At 44.3% G+C, this 18,832-nt stretch overlaps 2 protein-coding genes across 2 annotated transcripts in view; both read left to right on the forward strand.

Moving 5' to 3' along the window:
* Positions 1-18,832, forward strand: part of LOC308317964 (NACHT, LRR and PYD domains-containing protein 3-like) — a gene marked incomplete at its 3' end in the record, with an annotated part of 80,980 nt that overhangs the window by 42,317 nt on the left and 19,831 nt on the right. The window lies entirely within an intron of this gene.
* LOC308318832 (protein lin-37 homolog) lies at positions 509-17,024 on the forward strand. Its single transcript, XM_080768500.1, has 5 exons — positions 509-589; positions 1,376-1,542; positions 12,833-12,967; positions 13,903-13,973; positions 14,668-17,024. The coding sequence occupies exons 1-5, from the start codon at positions 550-552 to the stop codon at positions 14,753-14,755; spliced, it is 501 nt and encodes a 166-aa protein (XP_080624626.1). The 5' UTR covers positions 509-549; the 3' UTR covers positions 14,756-17,024.

Below are 18,832 nucleotides of genomic sequence, written 5' to 3' on the forward strand. Positions count from 1 at the left end.
TGAGCTTGTAGATCTGCTATTTTTCAATATCTAAAGCATGACATGATGGGTTCCCGTTCAGAATGGGTTAAGGATGCTATTATACAGCTTGGCTATACAAATGTAAACTACTTGTGTTCATATTTGGAAGCCTCTGTAATGTCCATATAAATCAGTGGTGAGGGGCCTGCAGATTGCAGGCATGCCCCAATAAGCCCAGAGCTGGTCAGGCATCGGCACAAATCTCTGTTCAGTGTCTGTGCAATAATTGGCAATAATCGCCGCCATATATGGAGAAGGCGATGCTTCCTGTACCCGTGATCTGTATCCTGAAGGCACGTCTTCTTGTTGTAGAGTGTGGTTTTTTTTTCAAGTTTTGCGCATCCACTATTGTTTGTGTTCAAGAAATGAAATTGTAAAATGTGAATACAAATAAAGATGTGCGTGTGTTTGTGCGTGCGCGTGCGCGTGTGTGTGTGTGTGTGTGTGTGTGTGTGCGTGCGCTCGTGTGTGTGTGTGTGTAGGCCTTCGTCACGCTTCCCACAGCACCGCAGGAAGAAGAGGAAGGAGATGGACGACGGGTTGCCAGACGCCAACCAACATAAACAAAGTAAGTAAAGCAAGCGATGCAGCGAGATGGACCCTATGAGACAGTTCTGCTTGCCTTAACCCACTCTGACCTGAGATCAGATTCTAAAAATGTCTTCTACATCATGACAGTTTTCTGAAAAAGCTAAGTTTCTATGTCTTCGATTTAAAAAAAAAATAGCAGACCTACAAGCTCGTAGCGCGCCACTCGGTGGCGCGCTACGAGCTTGTAGGTCTGCTATTTTTCAATAGCTAAAGCATGACATAATACTTGCACCAAAAGGGGTTCCCGCTCAAAATCAGGATGGATGTAGAAGATATCTTTTAGAATCTGATCTCAGGTCAGAATGGAAAACTTGTCAGGAGGAGTTATATATGAATAGAGAAGACACCCGAGTTCTCCTCCCATCCACTTGCATTAAGTTGCTCAAAAGCGCATGAATCGATTTCACTCCTCCTTCCTGGTATAGGAACAGAGTGCATTCTGGGATGGATTTGCCCCCAAACACATGAACGCGCTGCCGTTGACTATCATTGTGCCGTTTGTGCTGCGTTCACGTATGAAACATTCGTTCACGTGTCATCATGGCCTCAAACACATGAACGTTGCGCAATGATAGTCAACGGAGCAGCGCTGGCTCGAGGCTGCAATGACAAATTCGGCCACTATGTCCATTTCGCCTCTGGGTGTCTTCTCTATTGTATATATACTCTAAGGTCAGGATGTAGAAGACATTTGTAGAATCTGATCTCAGGTCAGAATGTGTTTAAACTAGTAAATGTGACCTTTCCTCTGGTCTGGTGTCAGACGCGTACATCATCAAGCTGTTTGACCGCAGCGTGGACCTGGCCCAGTTCAACACCAGCACGCCCCTGTACCCCATCTGTCGCTCCTGGATGAAAAACAACCCCGCGCTGAGAGAGAGGGGGGCCGCGTCCCCCCCCAGCCCCCCCCACAGCATGGGGGAGGAGGAGGTACATTTTTTTTTTTATATCCTGCTACCCTAATAGACAGGGGTACATGAGCACCTGGCCGTTCATTCGTGCTCTATCTCCGACCAAGCCACACTTCCACCACACATCTCTCTATGCAAAATAAAACCTGCACACTCCCACAAAAGACATAGACTACATTGCATTCGCCAAAAATGTCTTCTTTACTGTTTAAATATTACTTTTCTGAAACACGCTATTCTTGCTCAACCTCAACAGCCTACGTCAGAATCGTCATGTTGGCGTCTACTACGCCAACTACGTTCACTTAATGGGGCCAGTCCTTCACAGTGACACACGCGTTAGATGAACCACGCGACCGGGATGGTTTCTACCCCTCAATGTCGTGCCTACTCTACACTGCCATCCCAAGTCCCCTCCCCCTTTCACTGCTCCTGTGTGTGACCTGTGAACTACTCTCTGACTGCACTGTGGCTTGATTTATGTGTGCGAGGTTGAAATGTAATGCACATAAATTAATTATAGGTCCAGCAAGCAAATCATGATTGTCTGTTTGTGCTCAATAGGTCACCATCACATTCCGATTTTAGGTGTTGTGTTTTCTATGACATTTATTTGGGCCAGTAGTTTCATATCTATCCTTTTTCCGACCAACACAGAACATGCTAACGGTGTTAGCGCGTTAGCATCCATCTTGCTTTTGATTTATATGTGCGAGGTGGAAATGTAATGCACATAAATTAATTATAGGTCCAGCAAGCAAATCATGATTGTCTGTTTGTGCTCAATAGGTCACCATCACATTCCGATTTTAGGTGTTGTGTTTTGTATGACACTTTGGCCAGTAGTTTCATATCTATCCTTTTTCCTTTGACCAACACAGACCATGCTAACGGTGTTAGCGCGTTAGCATCACACAGCTTACAGCGTCAGTGTTGCATGAATACTTTCAACCATGACAATGCCGACTACTTTTGCTACACACACTTCCCAAGGATTATGGAGATGTCTTTATTTTTTTTTTAAGGTTGAGAAATGAAATAATTATGGTCGTTTCTAATCTCAGCATTTCACAAGAGAAAGACGTGGATGCCTTTCGCTGCGCTGTTGGCGTTGCCATGTCTCATAGAAACAAGTAAATAGGTCTTTAAAAATATTCCCAAAACAAGCGCATATAACAGGGGTCTGTAACCTATTTTAAATGAAGTGCCATGTTTTTATTTTCTAGATAGTGAGTCAGCCACAAGCTCACATCACAACAATAATCCATGTAATAATCACAATAACAATACTAATAATAATAATCATAATAATCCTGCTACCCTAATAGACAGGGGTACATAAGCACATGGCCGTTTATCCAACAGCTTTCTCCGACCCAACCACACTTTCACCACACATCTCTATATGCAAAATAAATTCGGCACACTCCCAGAATACATATAGGCTACATTTCATTGAAAGAAATGTCTTAATTACTGAATAAATATTACTTTTGTCAACCACGCCATTGTTGCTCAACATCACCAGCCTACGTCAGAATCGTCATGTTGGCGTCTACTACGCCAACTACGTTCACTTATTGGGGCCAGTCCTTCACAGTGACACACGCGTTAGATGAACCACGCGACCGGGATGGTTTCTACCCCTCAATGTCGTGCATTTGCTGCGCCCTTCTAATGCTGCGCCACGCCTACTCTATACTGCTCCATGCGACTCGAACAGCGTCAGCAGCAGCAGCTCCGAGCCTCCGTCAGAAAGGCTGCCCACAGCACTGCACAGCCCCACACCCAAATGAATCGAATGAATGAATAAGGCGCTTATATCGCTATTGCTCAGTGGATGGGACATTTACATTAAAAGCAATCGGATGGACGCGTGGATAACGGCATGGTTGTGTGCAATCGGAGGGAAAGCTTCCATAATCCATATAGCTTCCATGCTAGCTGCTTCAGACACAGGGGAGGGGAGGGAGAAATAGTGCGAAATAGCGCTTATGCAACAATTACCCTAAAACACAAACACCAACTCGATGTCATTGTGAATAAGAATTTCGAGCGAAATAATAATTTTTGGAAGGACACTTTCACCCAGTATGAAGCTAAATGTGGAAGCCGTGTGTGTCACACCAAAACGGCTGACCTATAGAATCCTGTAACCAGCCTCTCGCACTGCCTGCGAGTTGGCTCCGTCTAAGGCTCCGTCTTATGAGCAAATTTAGAACTTCCGGTCTGACAGCTAGCAGACATCCGGTTGCTTTCAGAATAAAATAAGATTATTTAATTCGTTTATTAAATAATTTTTACATTACATTATTAGTATTATTATTACATTACAGTTATTGTAAAGACACACATTATGTTTCTGTGTAAAAATAAGTAATTAAATAACATAAAAAAGTTATCTAAATGGATAAATGCTATTCACTGGAGTGCATGGACTTTATAAAGTGGACACTGGACAAAAGACGGCTCCGCCAGGCAACTATCTGGACATACCCACGCGTTTGGGAAGATGTCCTCTACCACCCCACAGTCTCCGCTAAGCGGGAGAGGTGTAAAATTCACAGCAGCAGAGCTTCTACTGGGGTCAATGCAAAAAAATGTACCGTTTCCGGACCCAGAATGGACACTGGACAAAGAGGCCTCCGCGAGGCAACTATCTGGACATACCCACGCGTCCGGGGAGATGTCCTCTACCACCCCACAGTCTCCGCTAAGCGGGAGAGGTGTAAAATTCAGAGCAGCAGACCTTCTATTGGGGTCAACACTCAAAAAAGTGCCGTTTCCAGACCCAGAATGGACACTGGACAAAGAGGCCTCCGCGAGGCAACTATCTGGACATACCCACGCGTCCGGGGAGATGTCCTCTACCACCCCACAGTCTCCGCTAAGCGAGAGAGGTGTAAAATTCAGAGCAGCAGAGCTTCTACTGGGGTCAATGCAAAATAAATTACCGTTTCCGGACCCAGACTGGACACTGGACAAAAGACGGCTCCGCGAGGCAACTATCTGGACATACCCACGCGTCCGGGGAGATGTCCTCTACCACCCCACAGTCTCCGCTAAGCGGGAGAGGTGTAAAATTCAGAGCAGCAGACCTTCTATTGGGGTCAACACTCAAAAAAGTGCCGTTTCCAGACCCAGAATGGACACTGGACAAAGAGGCCTCCGCGAGGCAACTATCTGGACATACCCACGCGTCCAGGGAGATGTCCTCTACCACCCCACAGTCTCCGCTAAGCGAGTAAATGGGTGCTTATATTTCTATGTGAAATGTGGTGATGCTGGCATCACAATAGATGCCAGCATCACGCTGCCTCCGTCTAATAAGCACATTTACAACTTCCTGTTTGGAAACCGAAACACATGCTTCTGACATTTGCCTGTGCGTGCTTAATCGTTGTACTTCTGAACACATTTCCCAAATCTCAGTGATTTATCCACACATCGCTCTGTGTGTGTGTGTGTGTGTGTGTGTGTGTGTGTGTGTCGCGTCGCCCTCCAGCTGCAATTGCGAGTGTGCGCTGTGTGCAGGGCACACTACTGAGTTTAAAACCACAGCTGAAACATGAAGTGGAGTCTGTCAATTCCCGCAATTTCCTTCTTCCCATATTGCGCTGCAACGACACTAGGATTGAGCCCCCCGAAGGGGGGCGAAATTCTAGTATCCTTTATTACAAGTGAGAAGTGGTACCCATACTCATTCTTTGTGCTCTATCTCCGACCGAACCACACTTTCACCACACATCTCTATATGCAAAATAAATTCGGCACGCTCCCCGAACTGACATAGGCTATTTTTAAGCCGTTCAAGTGTCTTATTTACTCTGCAAATATTACTTTTATGAAACACGCTGTTATTGCTCAACGTCAACAGCCTACGTCACAATCGTCATGTTGGCGTCTACCAACATCGTCATGCTGGCGTCTACTACGCCAACTACGTTCACTTAATGGGGCCAGTCTTTCACAGTGACACACATGTTACATGAACCACGCGCCCGGGATGGTTTCTACCCCTCAATGTCGTATTTGCTGCGCCCTTCTAATGCTGCGCCTGTTGCCAAACACAGGGACACAAACAAGGCCTTTAACCACGCCACTTACATACATTACAACTCGCTTACAATCACACAGGATTGGGTATTATATCACCCTGGGATTTTACAATAGCCTATACATTGCATTTCACATTTATTTCTGTCTCATGAAAAGCGTACATGACCTGAAAATGAACAACCATTTATTTCACTTCAATTGACGTTTGCTTTGGACCAATGCAATTACACACACTACAACTCGCTTAGAATTCGCTAACCTGGCAACCTGGAGCCAGGTGTCCCAAAATTGAAAAAGGAAAAAAACAACCGCACACCGTCTTCAAATGCAGTGACATTTATTTAGGGAAATAGCAACGTTTGGGCCTATGCGGCCTTCATCAGGCTGTCTTTAACATTCATAAAGACAGCCTGATGAAGGCCGCATAGGCCCAAACGTTGCTATTTCCCTAATAAATGTCACTGCATTTGAAGACGGTGTGCGGATGCTTTAGCTATTGAAAAATAGCAGATCTACAAGCTCGTAGCGCCCTGACGCTGAAATACGATACGAGGCGACCGCAGCGTTGTCGGAAACCGCCTCCGCCCAGGAAAGCAAACAAAACGTGGCGCCGGTGAGAGGGACGAGGCTATAGCAAAGTTGGTTCGTAAAAAATACAACCTGCTGTTTGGCAGCATTTCGGGTTCCAGCCAAATGAAGAAGGTAATCGATAAGAATACTGGACAACTCGCCCCGGTGCTTGCCCGTTTATCCTCCCGGAATTTCCACCAGTGAGGGGGGATCACTTTGTAATATGCTTATTGGCTGTTTGTATTCTTTTTGGAAAAATATTAAAAGATACTGCTGTGGAAAGGCTATATTATTTTACTTATATTGACCCTATAAACAATTTAGTATTATTTAGAATATGTAAGGTTTTGCCCACTCAAATGGTACCTCGTCAGATAATCCCCACATTATCCTACAACAACTTCTGTGAACAGACTTAAATTATAAATAACAGACTTAAATTATATTTGTACTTAAGGCTGTCTGCTCTCATGAAATTTTATAGTTAGAGAGATTCAAAGTCCAGCCGTCTGCTGTCCAGCCTCTCCCACCAACCCCTCACTGGGGAGAATTCTGGGAGGAAAACAGAAACGGGGCGAGTAGTCTTGTTACCATCGATAATACCGATATTATTCACGGCATCAATACCGATATAAAAAAAATCAATATCGCCCAAGCCTACCCCCCCGCGGACCCCCATTTGAAAAGATATGCCCCCAGGATCCCAATAAAATAAGATTTGTGTGTCTCTAGCAGTGATCTTCAACCCGTTTTTTTTCTTCCAAGGACCCCCAGTTTGACATGCAATAGTCTACGGACCCCCCATTTAATTGCATTTCTATCTCTGGGACCCCCGATTTATATTGTAAAAATAAATGCTAATTGAACTCTTGAGAGTGTACGAATGCGGGTCCATTTGGTTCCATCTGTACGCTCTCAGAGTCACAGCCCCATAAGGGTCCATTTGGTTCCATCTGTACGCTCTCAGAGTCACAGACCCATAAGGGTCCATTTGTACTCGCTCAGAGTTACAGACCCATAAGGGTCCATTTGGTTCCATCTGTACGCTCTCAGAGTCACAGCCCCATAAGGGTCCATTTGGTTCCATCTGTACGCTCTCAGAGTCACAGACCCATAAGGGTCCATTTGGTTCCATCTGTACGCTCTCAGAGTCACAGACCCATAAGGGTCCATTTGGTTCCATCTGTACGCTCTCAGAGTCACAGCCCCATAAGGGTCCATTTGGTTCCATCTGTACGCTCTCAGAGTCACAGCCCCATAAGGGTCCATTTGGTTCCATCTGTACGCTCTCAGAGTCACAGACCCATAAGGGTCCATTTGGTTCCATCTGTACGCTCTCAGAGTCACAGCCCCATAAGGGTCCATTTGGTTCCATCTGTACGCTCTCAGAGTCACAGACCCATAAGGGTCCATTTGGTTCCATTTGTATACGCTCTCAGAGTCACAGACCCATAAGGGTCCATTTGGTTCCATCTGTACGCTCTCAGAGTCACAGACCCATAAGGGTCCATTTGGTTCCATCTGTACGCTCTCAGAGTCACAGACCCATAAGGGTCCATTTGGTTCCATCTGTACGCTCTCAGAGTCACAGACCCATAAGGGTCCATTTGGTTCCATCTGTACGCTCTCAGAGTCACAGACCCATAAGGGTCCATTTGGTTCCATCTGTACGCTCTCAGAGTCACAGACCCATAAGGGTCCATTTGGTTCCATGTGTTACACTCTCAGAGTCACAGACCCACAAGGGTCCATTTGGTTCCATCTGTACGCTCTCAGAGTCACAGACCCATAAGGGTCCATTTGTACTCGCTCAGAGTTACAGACCCATAAGGGTCCATTTGGTTCCATCTGTACGCTCTCAGAGTCACAGCCCCATAAGGGTCCATTTGGTTCCATCTGTACGCTCTCAGAGTCACAGACCCATAAGGGTCCATTTGGTTCCATCTGTACGCTCTCAGAGTCACAGACCCATAAGGGTCCATTTGGTTCCATCTGTACGCTCTCAGAGTCACAGCCCCATAAGGGTCCATTTGGTTCCATCTGTACGCTCTCAGAGTCACAGCCCCATAAGGGTCCATTTGGTTCCATCTGTACGCTCTCAGAGTCACAGACCCATAAGGGTCCATTTGGTTCCATCTGTACGCTCTCAGAGTCACAGCCCCATAAGGGTCCATTTGGTTCCATCTGTACGCTCTCAGAGTCACAGACCCATAAGGGTCCATTTGGTTCCATTTGTATACGCTCTCAGAGTCACAGACCCATAAGGGTCCATTTGGTTCCATCTGTACGCTCTCAGAGTCACAGACCCATAAGGGTCCATTTGGTTCCATCTGTACGCTCTCAGAGTCACAGACCCATAAGGGTCCATTTGGTTCCATCTGTACGCTCTCAGAGTCACAGACCCATAAGGGTCCATTTGGTTCCATCTGTACGCTCTCAGAGTCACAGACCCATAAGGGTCCATTTGGTTCCATCTGTACGCTCTCAGAGTCACAGACCCATAAGGGTCCATTTGGTTCCATGTGTTACACTATCAGAGTCACAGACCCATAAGGGTCCATTTGGTTCCATCTGTACGCTCTCAGAGTCACAGACCCATAAGGGTCCATTTGGTTCCAAATGATCATCTAGCCTGGGGACCCCCTGGAACTCCCTCAAGGACCCCTGGGGGTCCCCGGACCCCACTTTGGGAACCACTGCCCTAGGCCAAATTCCAACACCCAAAGTCTTGGCCACTCACTCGCTCACCTCACACTCGCTCACTCCAGCATGGCCATCTTTCAAAAGAAATGGTGCTATTTTTCAATAGTAATACATCATTCTTTAACCCATTCTGACCTGAGATCAGATTCATACGGGGTTTCCACTGGACACACACTGGTCTGATTAACCCATTCTGACCTGAGATCAGATTCTAAAAATGTCAGTCGTTCTTCGATTTTTCAAAAATAGCAGACCTACAAGCTCATAGCGCGCCACTCGGTGGCGCGCTATGAGCTTGTAGATCTGCTATTTTTGAATAGCTAAAGCATAACATGATACTAACACCAGAATGGGATCCCGCCCAGAATGGGTTAACCCATTTTGGGCGCGAAACCCTTTTGGTGATGGCTATTGAAAAATAGCAGATATACAAAAGCTCAAGCTACGAGCTTGTAGGTCTGCCATTTTGTGAACAATCGAAGAACGACTGACATTAGAAACATAGCTTTTTCAGAAAACTGTCAGGATGTATAGAAGACCTTTTTGGAATCTGATCTCAGGTCAGGGTGGAAAACTGTCAGGGTGTAGAAGACATGTTTTAGAATCTGATCTCAGGTCAGAATGGAAAACTGTCAGGGTGTAGAAGACATTATTTTAGAATCTGATCTCAGGTCAGAATGGAAAACTGTCAGGATGTATAGAAGACCTTTTTGGAATCTGATCTCAGGTCGGAATGGAAAACTGTCAGGATGTAGAAGACATTATTTTAGAATCTGATCTCAGGTCGGAATGGAAAACTGTCAGGATGTAGAAGACATTATTTTAGAATCTGATCTCAGGTCGGAATGGAAAACTGTCAGGATGTAGAAGACATTATTTTAGAATCTGATCTCAGGTCAGAATGGAAAACTGTCAGGATGTAGAAGACATTATTTTAGAATCTGATCTCAGGTCAGAATGGAAAACTGTCAGGGTGTAGAAGACATTATTTTAGAATCTGATCTCAGGTCGGAATGGAAAACTGTCAGGGTGTAGAAGACATTATTTTAGAATCTGATCTCAGGTCAGAATGGAAAACTGTCAGGGTGTAGAAGACATGTTTTAGAATCTGATCTCAGGTCAGAATGGAAAACTGTCAGGGTGTAGAAGACATTATTTTAGAATCTGATCTCAGGTCAGAATGGAAAACTGTCAGGATGTAGAAGACATTATTTTAGAATCTGATCTCAGGTCAGAATGGAAAACTGTCAGGATGTAGAAGACATTATTTTAGAATCTGATCTCAGGTCAGAATGGAAAACTGTCAGGGTGTAGAAGACATTATTTTAGAATCTGATCTCAGGTCAGAATGGAAAACTGTCAGGGTGTAGAAGACATTATTTTAGAATCTGATCTCAGGTCAGAATGGAAAACTGTCAGGATGTAGAAGACATTATTTTAGAATCTGATCTCAGGTCAGAATGGAAAACTGTCAGGGTGTAGAAGACATTATTTTAGAATCTGATCTCAGGTCAGAATGGAAAACTGTCAGGGTGTAGAAGACATTATTTTAGAATCTGATCTCAGGTCAGAAATGGGTTAACCCATTCTGACCGGGCACCCATTTTGGTGTTAGCATCATGTTATGCTTTACCTATTGAAAAATAGCAGATCTACAAGCTCATATCGCGCCACCGAGTGGCGCGATACGAGCTTGTAGGTCTGCTATTTTTGAAAAATTCGAAGAACGACTGACATTTTTAGAATCTGATCTCAGGTCAGAATGGGTTCATCAGACCAGTGTGTGTCCCGTGGAAACCTCGTATGAATCTGATCTCAGGTCAGAATGGGTTAAGGTACGCAGTATCAGTAAGACGTGTATTGAATATGGGCGTGGACAGTCAGACACGGAGATTCACGGGAGTTCTCTCTCTTTGATGTCATCTGTATGTAAATGTCCGACGGGCGTGACTTACAGTTTACAGTTTACAAAAGTGCGTATAGTATCTATATAATGAAACTATACATCTAAACTTTACATACTATACTATACTAGAACGAAAATAACATCGCCTGGATGCAACTGGGACGTATCCTCAGTAGGGCTGACCCCAAAAAATGGATTAATCGACGTTCAATCGATACGCACGGGAATCGATTTTTACATTTTGAATCGAATAGTCATAAAAAAAAAAAGCGTCCGCTTTTGGTCCGCGAGACGGCCCCATTTGGTCCGCGAGCCACGCTCGCGCCTCGCAGCACCTCGCAACGCCGCCTCCCCTCTCCTCCTCACTCGTGGTAACAACAAGGAAGACAACACAGAACAGCTGCGGCCTGCAGTCATGCCGCCACGAAATAAATCTAAAGTGTGGTTGCATTTTAGAATATGCCAAGACAACAAAGAACAAATATGTGACAAGAAATTGGCGTATCACAAGTCCACGACGAGTTTGAAAAATCACTTGGAACAAGTATTATAATAAACGAAACGTTCTTCGGAGGCGAAACATAATCCCCCATGGCTAATGTAAGGTTAGATTGTTATCATTATGTTTTTAGGTGCATGCGATAAATCTGGATGGTTCATCTGTAGCCTACTGTAATTCTGCAAACTGTTAATACATATTTCAATCAATCAAACACAGCAGCAATTGCGAGGCGCACGCATGCGGCTCGCGGAGCAAAGGAGGAATTGAGTTATTAAACACAATAGTATCAGTGCAACACTATACAGAAAATATGAACAGAGGCATTACTTCTCTTAACATGAGTAAACGAAAACAAAGTGCAGCATTACTACTTTATTTCTTTACATAAATAAAACAAAGTGCAGGCCTGTGTGCTCACTGTGCTGTGCCTTCATTTGAGGCTAAATACCGTATAACGAAATAAAACAAATGGCATTCTTGAATGAACACAAATAAAAAGACAAAGTATAATTAAAAACTAAAGAAAACAATAAATAGGCTTAATATAGGCTACTGAGCTTGCCTTTAGCTACAGGTCTTGATTGACACAATGACGACTGTCACTCTGCTCACTGCTGTTGGTTTTTCTCCGCGAGCCGCATGCGTGCGCCTCGATCGCAATTGCTGCTGTGAGTTTTGTTTTCGTTACGTTAATAAGAGAAGTAATGCCTCTGTTCATATTTTCTGTATAGTGTTGCACTGATACTATTGTGTTTAATTCCTCAATTCCTCCTTTGCTCCGCGAGCCGCATGCGTGCGCCTCGCAATTGCTGCTGTGAGTTTGATTGATTTAAATATGTATTAACAGTTTGCAGAATTACAGTAGGCAATACATTTCAAGGACAAACTAAATACAAAGACTGTTAACTGTGAGTGGACGACCCAATTAAGCGTTACACTGGTTTACAAGAGGGTCCACCATGTTCAATTCATCAAAAGTAATAAGGCCTCGGTTAAATGACGCTTTATTTACGGCAAGAGGAGAAGAAAAAATAAAGAGTTCATTCATGTTGGTGCTTTTTTTGGTGTTTTCACATCTGAGTTTCAATTCAAGAGAAGCTAAATCCCTACATTTTCTGGATTATATATATTTGTTATTTGAGAGGTAATGCCTGTGTCAGGCACTTGACTTGTTGCGGTCGGATGTTTTATTAAGCCTAATTATTTGTGCGTCACTGCTTTCATGAAGGCTGCAAGTTGTTGCTTATTGTTTAAAATAAATGAGACCAATCCAAGCATGCCTTTCTCTTCGCTATACCCCCCCCCCTCCCCAGAAGCAAAGATTTGAGTTAAAAATGTTGGCTCTGAAAGAATATATATATTCAAAGATTTGCGCCACATTTTCACGATTTTTCAAAAATAGCAGACCTACAAGCTCAGCTATGAGCTATGTAACGACCATCACCTGGGCACATATGTCATATCTGCCCTGTGCAATTTGTGATTACCAAGTGTGTGTGTGTGTGTGTGTGTGTGTGTGTGTGTGTGTGTGTGTGTGTGTGCGTGCGCTCCCCTCCCTCCCTCCTCCAGGCTACAGACATGCTGAACGGGAAGGCTCAGAGCGTGTTTCGTCTCCCTCCTCCCTCCTCCTCTCCTCTCAGTCCCTCTGGAGAGCCTGTCAATCTGAGGATCCCTAACCACACCCACAAGCCTGTGCTTACCAAGGTAACCACACCCACATACCTGTGATCAGATTCATACGAGGTTTCCACTGGACACACACTGGTCTGATTAACCCATTCTGACCTGAGATCAGACTCTAAAAATGTCACAGTCGTTCTTCGATTTAAAAAAAATAGCAGACCTACAAGCTCGTAGCGCGCCACTCGGTGGCGCGCTATGAGCTTGTAGATCTGCTATTTTTCAATAGCTAAAGCATAACATGATGCTGACACCAAAATGGGTTCCCGTTCAGAATGGGTTAACAAGGTAACCACCATGTAGCGTAATGGTGATTTTTGGTTTTTGAGCGGTGCAACCACTCCATGGAACGGCAATGTCCGTGTTCACCTATGTGTCTATCCCGCGGGGCCAAAGATAATTCATTCACGGGCCTGATTTGGCCCCCGGGGGCCTTGAGTTTTAACCTGACGCTGCCAGATCCAAAAAGCTTGCTACACAAATTTGTTTAACAGCTTATTGGGATCTGGGATCGCGGAAGCAAATTCGATGACGGGGCTGTTCCTTTTTTTCAAGATACTTGGTAGATGATTGGATGGGAGCGTCTGTCTATCACCGTGTGGGCGTGCAAACACAACCAATCATATTGACGTGTCTATATAGCTTCACATCCCTTAGCTCACGCTGATTGGTTCGGTACGGGTCGGATCTGTGTTAGCTCAACCCCCTCAGAGATCCCAGATCCAAATAAGCTGTGAAACAAATTTGTGTAGCAAGCTTTTTGGATCTGGCAGCGTCAGGTTACTTGAGTTTGACATATACTGTACTACAGTGAATGGAAAAGTGACTGATGTTTAGTCTGCCTCAAACGTTACTCTTTTACCTGCTTTTTACTATAACACTAACATTACAGTGGACAGACAGACAGTATGTGTCTCTGATGTCTTGGTACACTAAAGATCACTTTGTCATCTTGTCAGGTGGAGCCCGGCACCATCCCGGGCTCGCTCATCTCTGAACACATGGAGCGCTGGAAGAAGATACGACAGAAGTATGTGTATTTAAAATGTACTCATGACTTACTTATGAACATACGACAGAAGTATGTGTATTTAAAATGTACTCATGACTTACTTATGAACATACGACAGAAGTATATGAACCTCATAGAATCCAAGATGTTGCCATACACTTGTAAATTACACCTTAATGTGTGCAAACAAACGGCAAAGTGCAAGAACTGACCCCACGCTTCCTTAACCCATTCTGACCTGAGATCAGATTCTATAAAAATGTCTTCTACATCCTGACAGTTTTCTGAAAACAGTGGTTCTTCTTTGATTTTTCCAAAAATAGCAGACCTACAAGCTCGTAGCGCGCCACTCGGTGGAAATTAGCAGATCTACAAGCTCATAGCGCGCCACTCGGTGGCGCGCTACGAGCTTGTAGATCTGCTATTTTTGGAAAGTCGAAGAGCGACTGACATAGAAGACATTTTTTTAATCTGATCTCAGGTCAGAATGGGTTAATGTCTCTAAGAGAGGGAGGAGCTGCCCTGAGTGTTTATTGCTGTTCTGTATTCGGCCACGGACCCCCAATTAATCGGGATTAATCAAATCGATTGATTATGATTAATGTAACCGCGTCGCCACGTCAGGTGGTACCTAGCGATTTCCGGCCCTACGCCCCGGGGAGCTTTGTAGTAACGATGTGCAAATAAAACATTTCATTCCCTGTTGTTTCAGATGGAAGGAGTCGTCCAACAAGAATCAGTTGCGCTACAGCGAGAGCATTCGCATCCTCAAAGAGATGAAGGACATGTACGACCGCTAGTACGGCCTGCTAGCTGGCTGCCGTACGACCGCTAGTACGGCCTGCTAGCTGGCTGCCGTACGACCGCCAGCATGGCCTGCTAGCAGGCTGCCGTACGACCGCCAGCATGGCCTGCTAGCTAGCTGCCGTACGACCGCCAGCATGGCCTGCTAGCTAGCTGCCGTACGACCGCCAGCATGGCCTGCTAGCTGGCTGCCGTACGACCGCCAGCATGGCCTGCTAGCTGGCTGCCGTACGACCGCCAGCACGGCCTGCTAGCTAGCTGCCGTACGACCGCCAGCACGGCCTGCTAGCTAGCTGCCGTACAACCGCTAGTATGGCGAGCTAGCTAGCTACGTATGACCACTAGTATGACCTGTTGGCTAGCTACATACGACCGCGAGCTTGACCTGCTAGCTAGCTACGTCGTACGGCCACTAGTATGACCTGCTAGCTTGCTATCGTACGACGAAAAGACTAACTTTATCCCTTCGAAAAGCAGACCTGTAAGGGTCCTTTTGGTTCCATTTGTACACTCAACAATTACAGACATGTAAGGGTCCATTTAGAAATCCCTCACGTAAATTTCTATTCTAGTTTTATTCAATTATTGTTTCATACTTACAAAAGAATTGGCAAAAAAAATTAAAGATTGATAATCTACTAGCGCACAACCCACCGCGTTAGGGCAGATTGTGATCTTGAACATTGTTGGGTTTTTTTAAGTTTTGGTAAAATGTAAAATAAAAGCTATATGATATTGTCACAAAATCTGTGATCTATTTAGGGTTCCCACGGTCAAAGTCCTGGAAAAGGTTTTGAATTCATCTCAAGGGTCCTGGAAAGATAGTTATTAGACCTGGCGTCGAAACTTTCCCCAAAGCATATATAACGTTAAACATAATATTATGTAACATAAGTCGGTATTCGCCAAACGGGCAGCATGATCGAAGCCTAAAGTGTACCAGTATCAGTATGTGACATAAAGAACAGATCTACAAGCTCACAACGTGCTGCAGTGTGATCCTATATGCTCTTGGTGTAGCAAAAACATTTGCCACATCATTTGAAGTTGAATTGTAGCATTCTATATATAAGTAGTAAGCCTTGCCAAGCCATGAGGCCCATAGGGGCAGGAGCCTATCTCCTGTTTCTGTAGCCATGAGGCCCATAGGGGCAGGAGCCTATCTCCTGTTTCTGTAGCCATGAGGCCCATAGGGGGCAGGAGCCTATCTCCTGTTTCTGTAGCTTGATGTACCAGTACACCTCCTGGACATGACGCTAGTATGCCGAGTGTCAAGCAGGGAGGCACTGGGTCCCATTTTTACAGTCTTTGGTATGACCCGGCCGGGGATCGAACCCTCGACCTCCCGGTCTCAGGGCGGACACACTAACCACAAGGCCAGTGAGCTGGTACTATATATGCTATGGGTTAGTGTTGCCTGTCTTTGTATAGGCCTAGACATTGGGCTAAATATTCTGGAAATGCATTGGTAGAAATGTGTGGGAATTAACCCTGCATTTGATTTTGATATTTGACTGGCCCAACCAGTGTTGTTTTGGGCAGAAAATGTCTGTTTTGGTTTTAGTCATAGTCTCTTGAATAGTTTTCATTTAGTTTTAGTCACATTTCAGTCACCCGGAATGTTTTAGTGCTTGTCTAGTTTTAGTCGACTAAATGTACAGTTGATTTAGTCGACTGAAATGTGTTTTGGCGGGCCTTGATGCCGTCGTATATGGGCTGTTTTCACACTTGCTGAAAATAGCAGATCTACAAGCGTTGTCCAGGCACCTAGGCTGGACAACGTGTCGCGGGTTCGAGTCCCAGTCCCGACGACCTTTGCTCAAACTAATGTAAATGTATCAATAAAGGCAAACGGCCCCAAAACTATCTTTAAGAAAAAGAAATCTATACTTGGTCATTTTATCGTCTATACTCGGTCTCATGTGAAAACCCCAGACAGTTTGCTAGATTCAGCATTTAGACATTTGACATTCATATTAGCTGCCCTTCCTATACCAACACATTATAACATAAGTCCATAGACTTGGCTGCATGCATGGCAAACCTCTTTGAGGGGCGCCAGCCCCTCTTTATGTCCAGCTTGCGTGAACACAAACATTAAATGCCATTGACAAATGAATGGACAATTTCGAGAGTTTGTGTAAACACAAACATCGCGTAACATTGCAGGCGAAGGTGATGGCGTAAATTCTTGCTTGGCCGAAATGAGATGATGTATGATGATAAGAGCGCCTCTCACTTCACATGGGTGTGAATCTTTTTTTTTTTTTTTTAACCCATTCTGACCGGGCACCCATTTTGGTGTTGGCATCATGTTATGCTTTACCTATTGAAAAATAGCAGATCTACAAGCTCATATCGCGCCACCGAGTGGCGCGATACGAGCTTGTAGGTCTGCTATTTTTGAAAAATCGAAGAACGACTGACATTTTTCTAGAATCTGATCTCAGGTCAGAATGGATTAATCAGACCAGTGTGTGTCCTAGTGGAAACCTCGTATGAATCTGATCTCAGGTCAGAATGGGTTAAGCACTCAACAAACATTAAAAGTTCATGGACTTAATTGGCCTGGGCAGGCTTAGCGGTCCACATGATGTAATTTCGGCAAAGCCATGCATTGGAGGGGCTGGCACTCCTCAAAACAAAATAACTACGTCATTTTTTTTATTGCATTTCCCTTATAAGGATACTTTCAGGTCTGTGTTGTTAACATGAATCGAGTTTTGACTAAATTTGATAAATACAATGAGGGGAGATTGGATGCGTTTGCTCAAGGCACACGTTACTGACTTGTAACAATTCAAATTAAACGGTTTCTTCCAATTTAACAATTGTTCCGCTACTTTCAACAATGCTCATACATTTTAATATTTCAGATCCGTGATTCTCAAGATTCTTTGTTGTGACAGACAATTACATTGTGTGTGTGTGTGTGTGTGTGTGTCTGTCTGTCTGTCTGTCTGTCTGTCTGTCTGTCTGTCTGTCTGTCTGTCTGTCTGTCTGTCTGTCTGTCTGTCTGACTGACTGACTGACTGACTGACTGACTGACTGACTGACTGACTAGATCCAAAGTGTTCATTCGAGGGACAGAAGTATCACTTGTGTGTGTGTGTGGGGGGGGGGGGGGGGCGACATGTAAACGACGTTAAATAAGAAGGTTGCCTCGTGGCTAACATCACATTTAGTTTTTTGATTCTGGTTAGTTATGCACTTTAGGAGCGTACCTATGTTCCCCAGGTTCTATGCTCCCCACCATGCAAAACAGGTTCTTTGTTCCCCACTTAGAATAAACCTAAACCAGAAACCTAACCTAGTGATTTTACATACTAGTGAAACATTCTTTGTTCTGTACTTATACATACAATTAGTATAGTACAAAACACTGAAGTCCTTAAGACAGAAACCTACAACGCTAACTAAACCCTAAGGTAATTAAGTCCTTAAAACAAACCCACAACGCTAACACTAAACCCTAAGGTAATTAAGTCCTTAAAACAAACCCACAACGCTAACCCTAAACCCTAAGGTAATTAAGTCCTTAAAACAAACCCACAACGCTAACACTAAACCCTAAGGTAATTAAGTCCTTAAAACAAACCTACAACGATAACCCTAAACCCTAAGGTAATTAAGTCCTTAAAACAAACCTACAACGATAACCCTAAACCCTAAGGTAATTAAGTCCTTAAAACAAACCCACAACGCTAACACTAAACCCTAAGGTAATTAAGTCCTTAAAACAAACCTACAACGATAACCCTAAACCCTAAGGTAATTAAGTCCTTAAAACAAACCTACAACGCTAACACTAAACCCTAAGGTAATTAAGTCCTTAAAACAAACCTACAACGCTAACCCTAAACCCTAAGGTAATTAAGTCCTTAAAACAAACCCACAACGCTAACACTAAACCCTAAGGTAATTAAGTCCTTAAAACAAACCTACAACGATAACCCTAAACCCTAAGGTAATTAAGTCCTTAAAACAAACCCACAACGATAACCCTAAACCCTAAGGTAATTAAGTGGGGGACATAGAACCTGGGGAACACGGGGATGACCCCTGCAAATCTT

This window comes from Protomyctophum bolini (assembly GCF_963924005.1).
Source record: "Protomyctophum bolini genome assembly, chromosome: 7".
Classification (NCBI taxonomy): domain Eukaryota; kingdom Metazoa; phylum Chordata; class Actinopteri; order Myctophiformes; family Myctophidae; genus Protomyctophum; species Protomyctophum bolini.

Coding starts and splice junctions, on each gene's coding strand:
- LOC308318832 (XM_080768500.1), top strand. CDS start 550: ATGGACGACGGGTTGCCAGACGCCAACCAACATAAACAAA. Junction 590..1,375: donor CGCCAACCAACATAAACAAA/GTAAGTAAAGCA, acceptor GTCTGGTGTCAG/ACGCGTACATCATCAAGCTG. Junction 1,543..12,832: donor ACAGCATGGGGGAGGAGGAG/GTACATTTTTTT, acceptor TCCCTCCTCCAG/GCTACAGACATGCTGAACGG.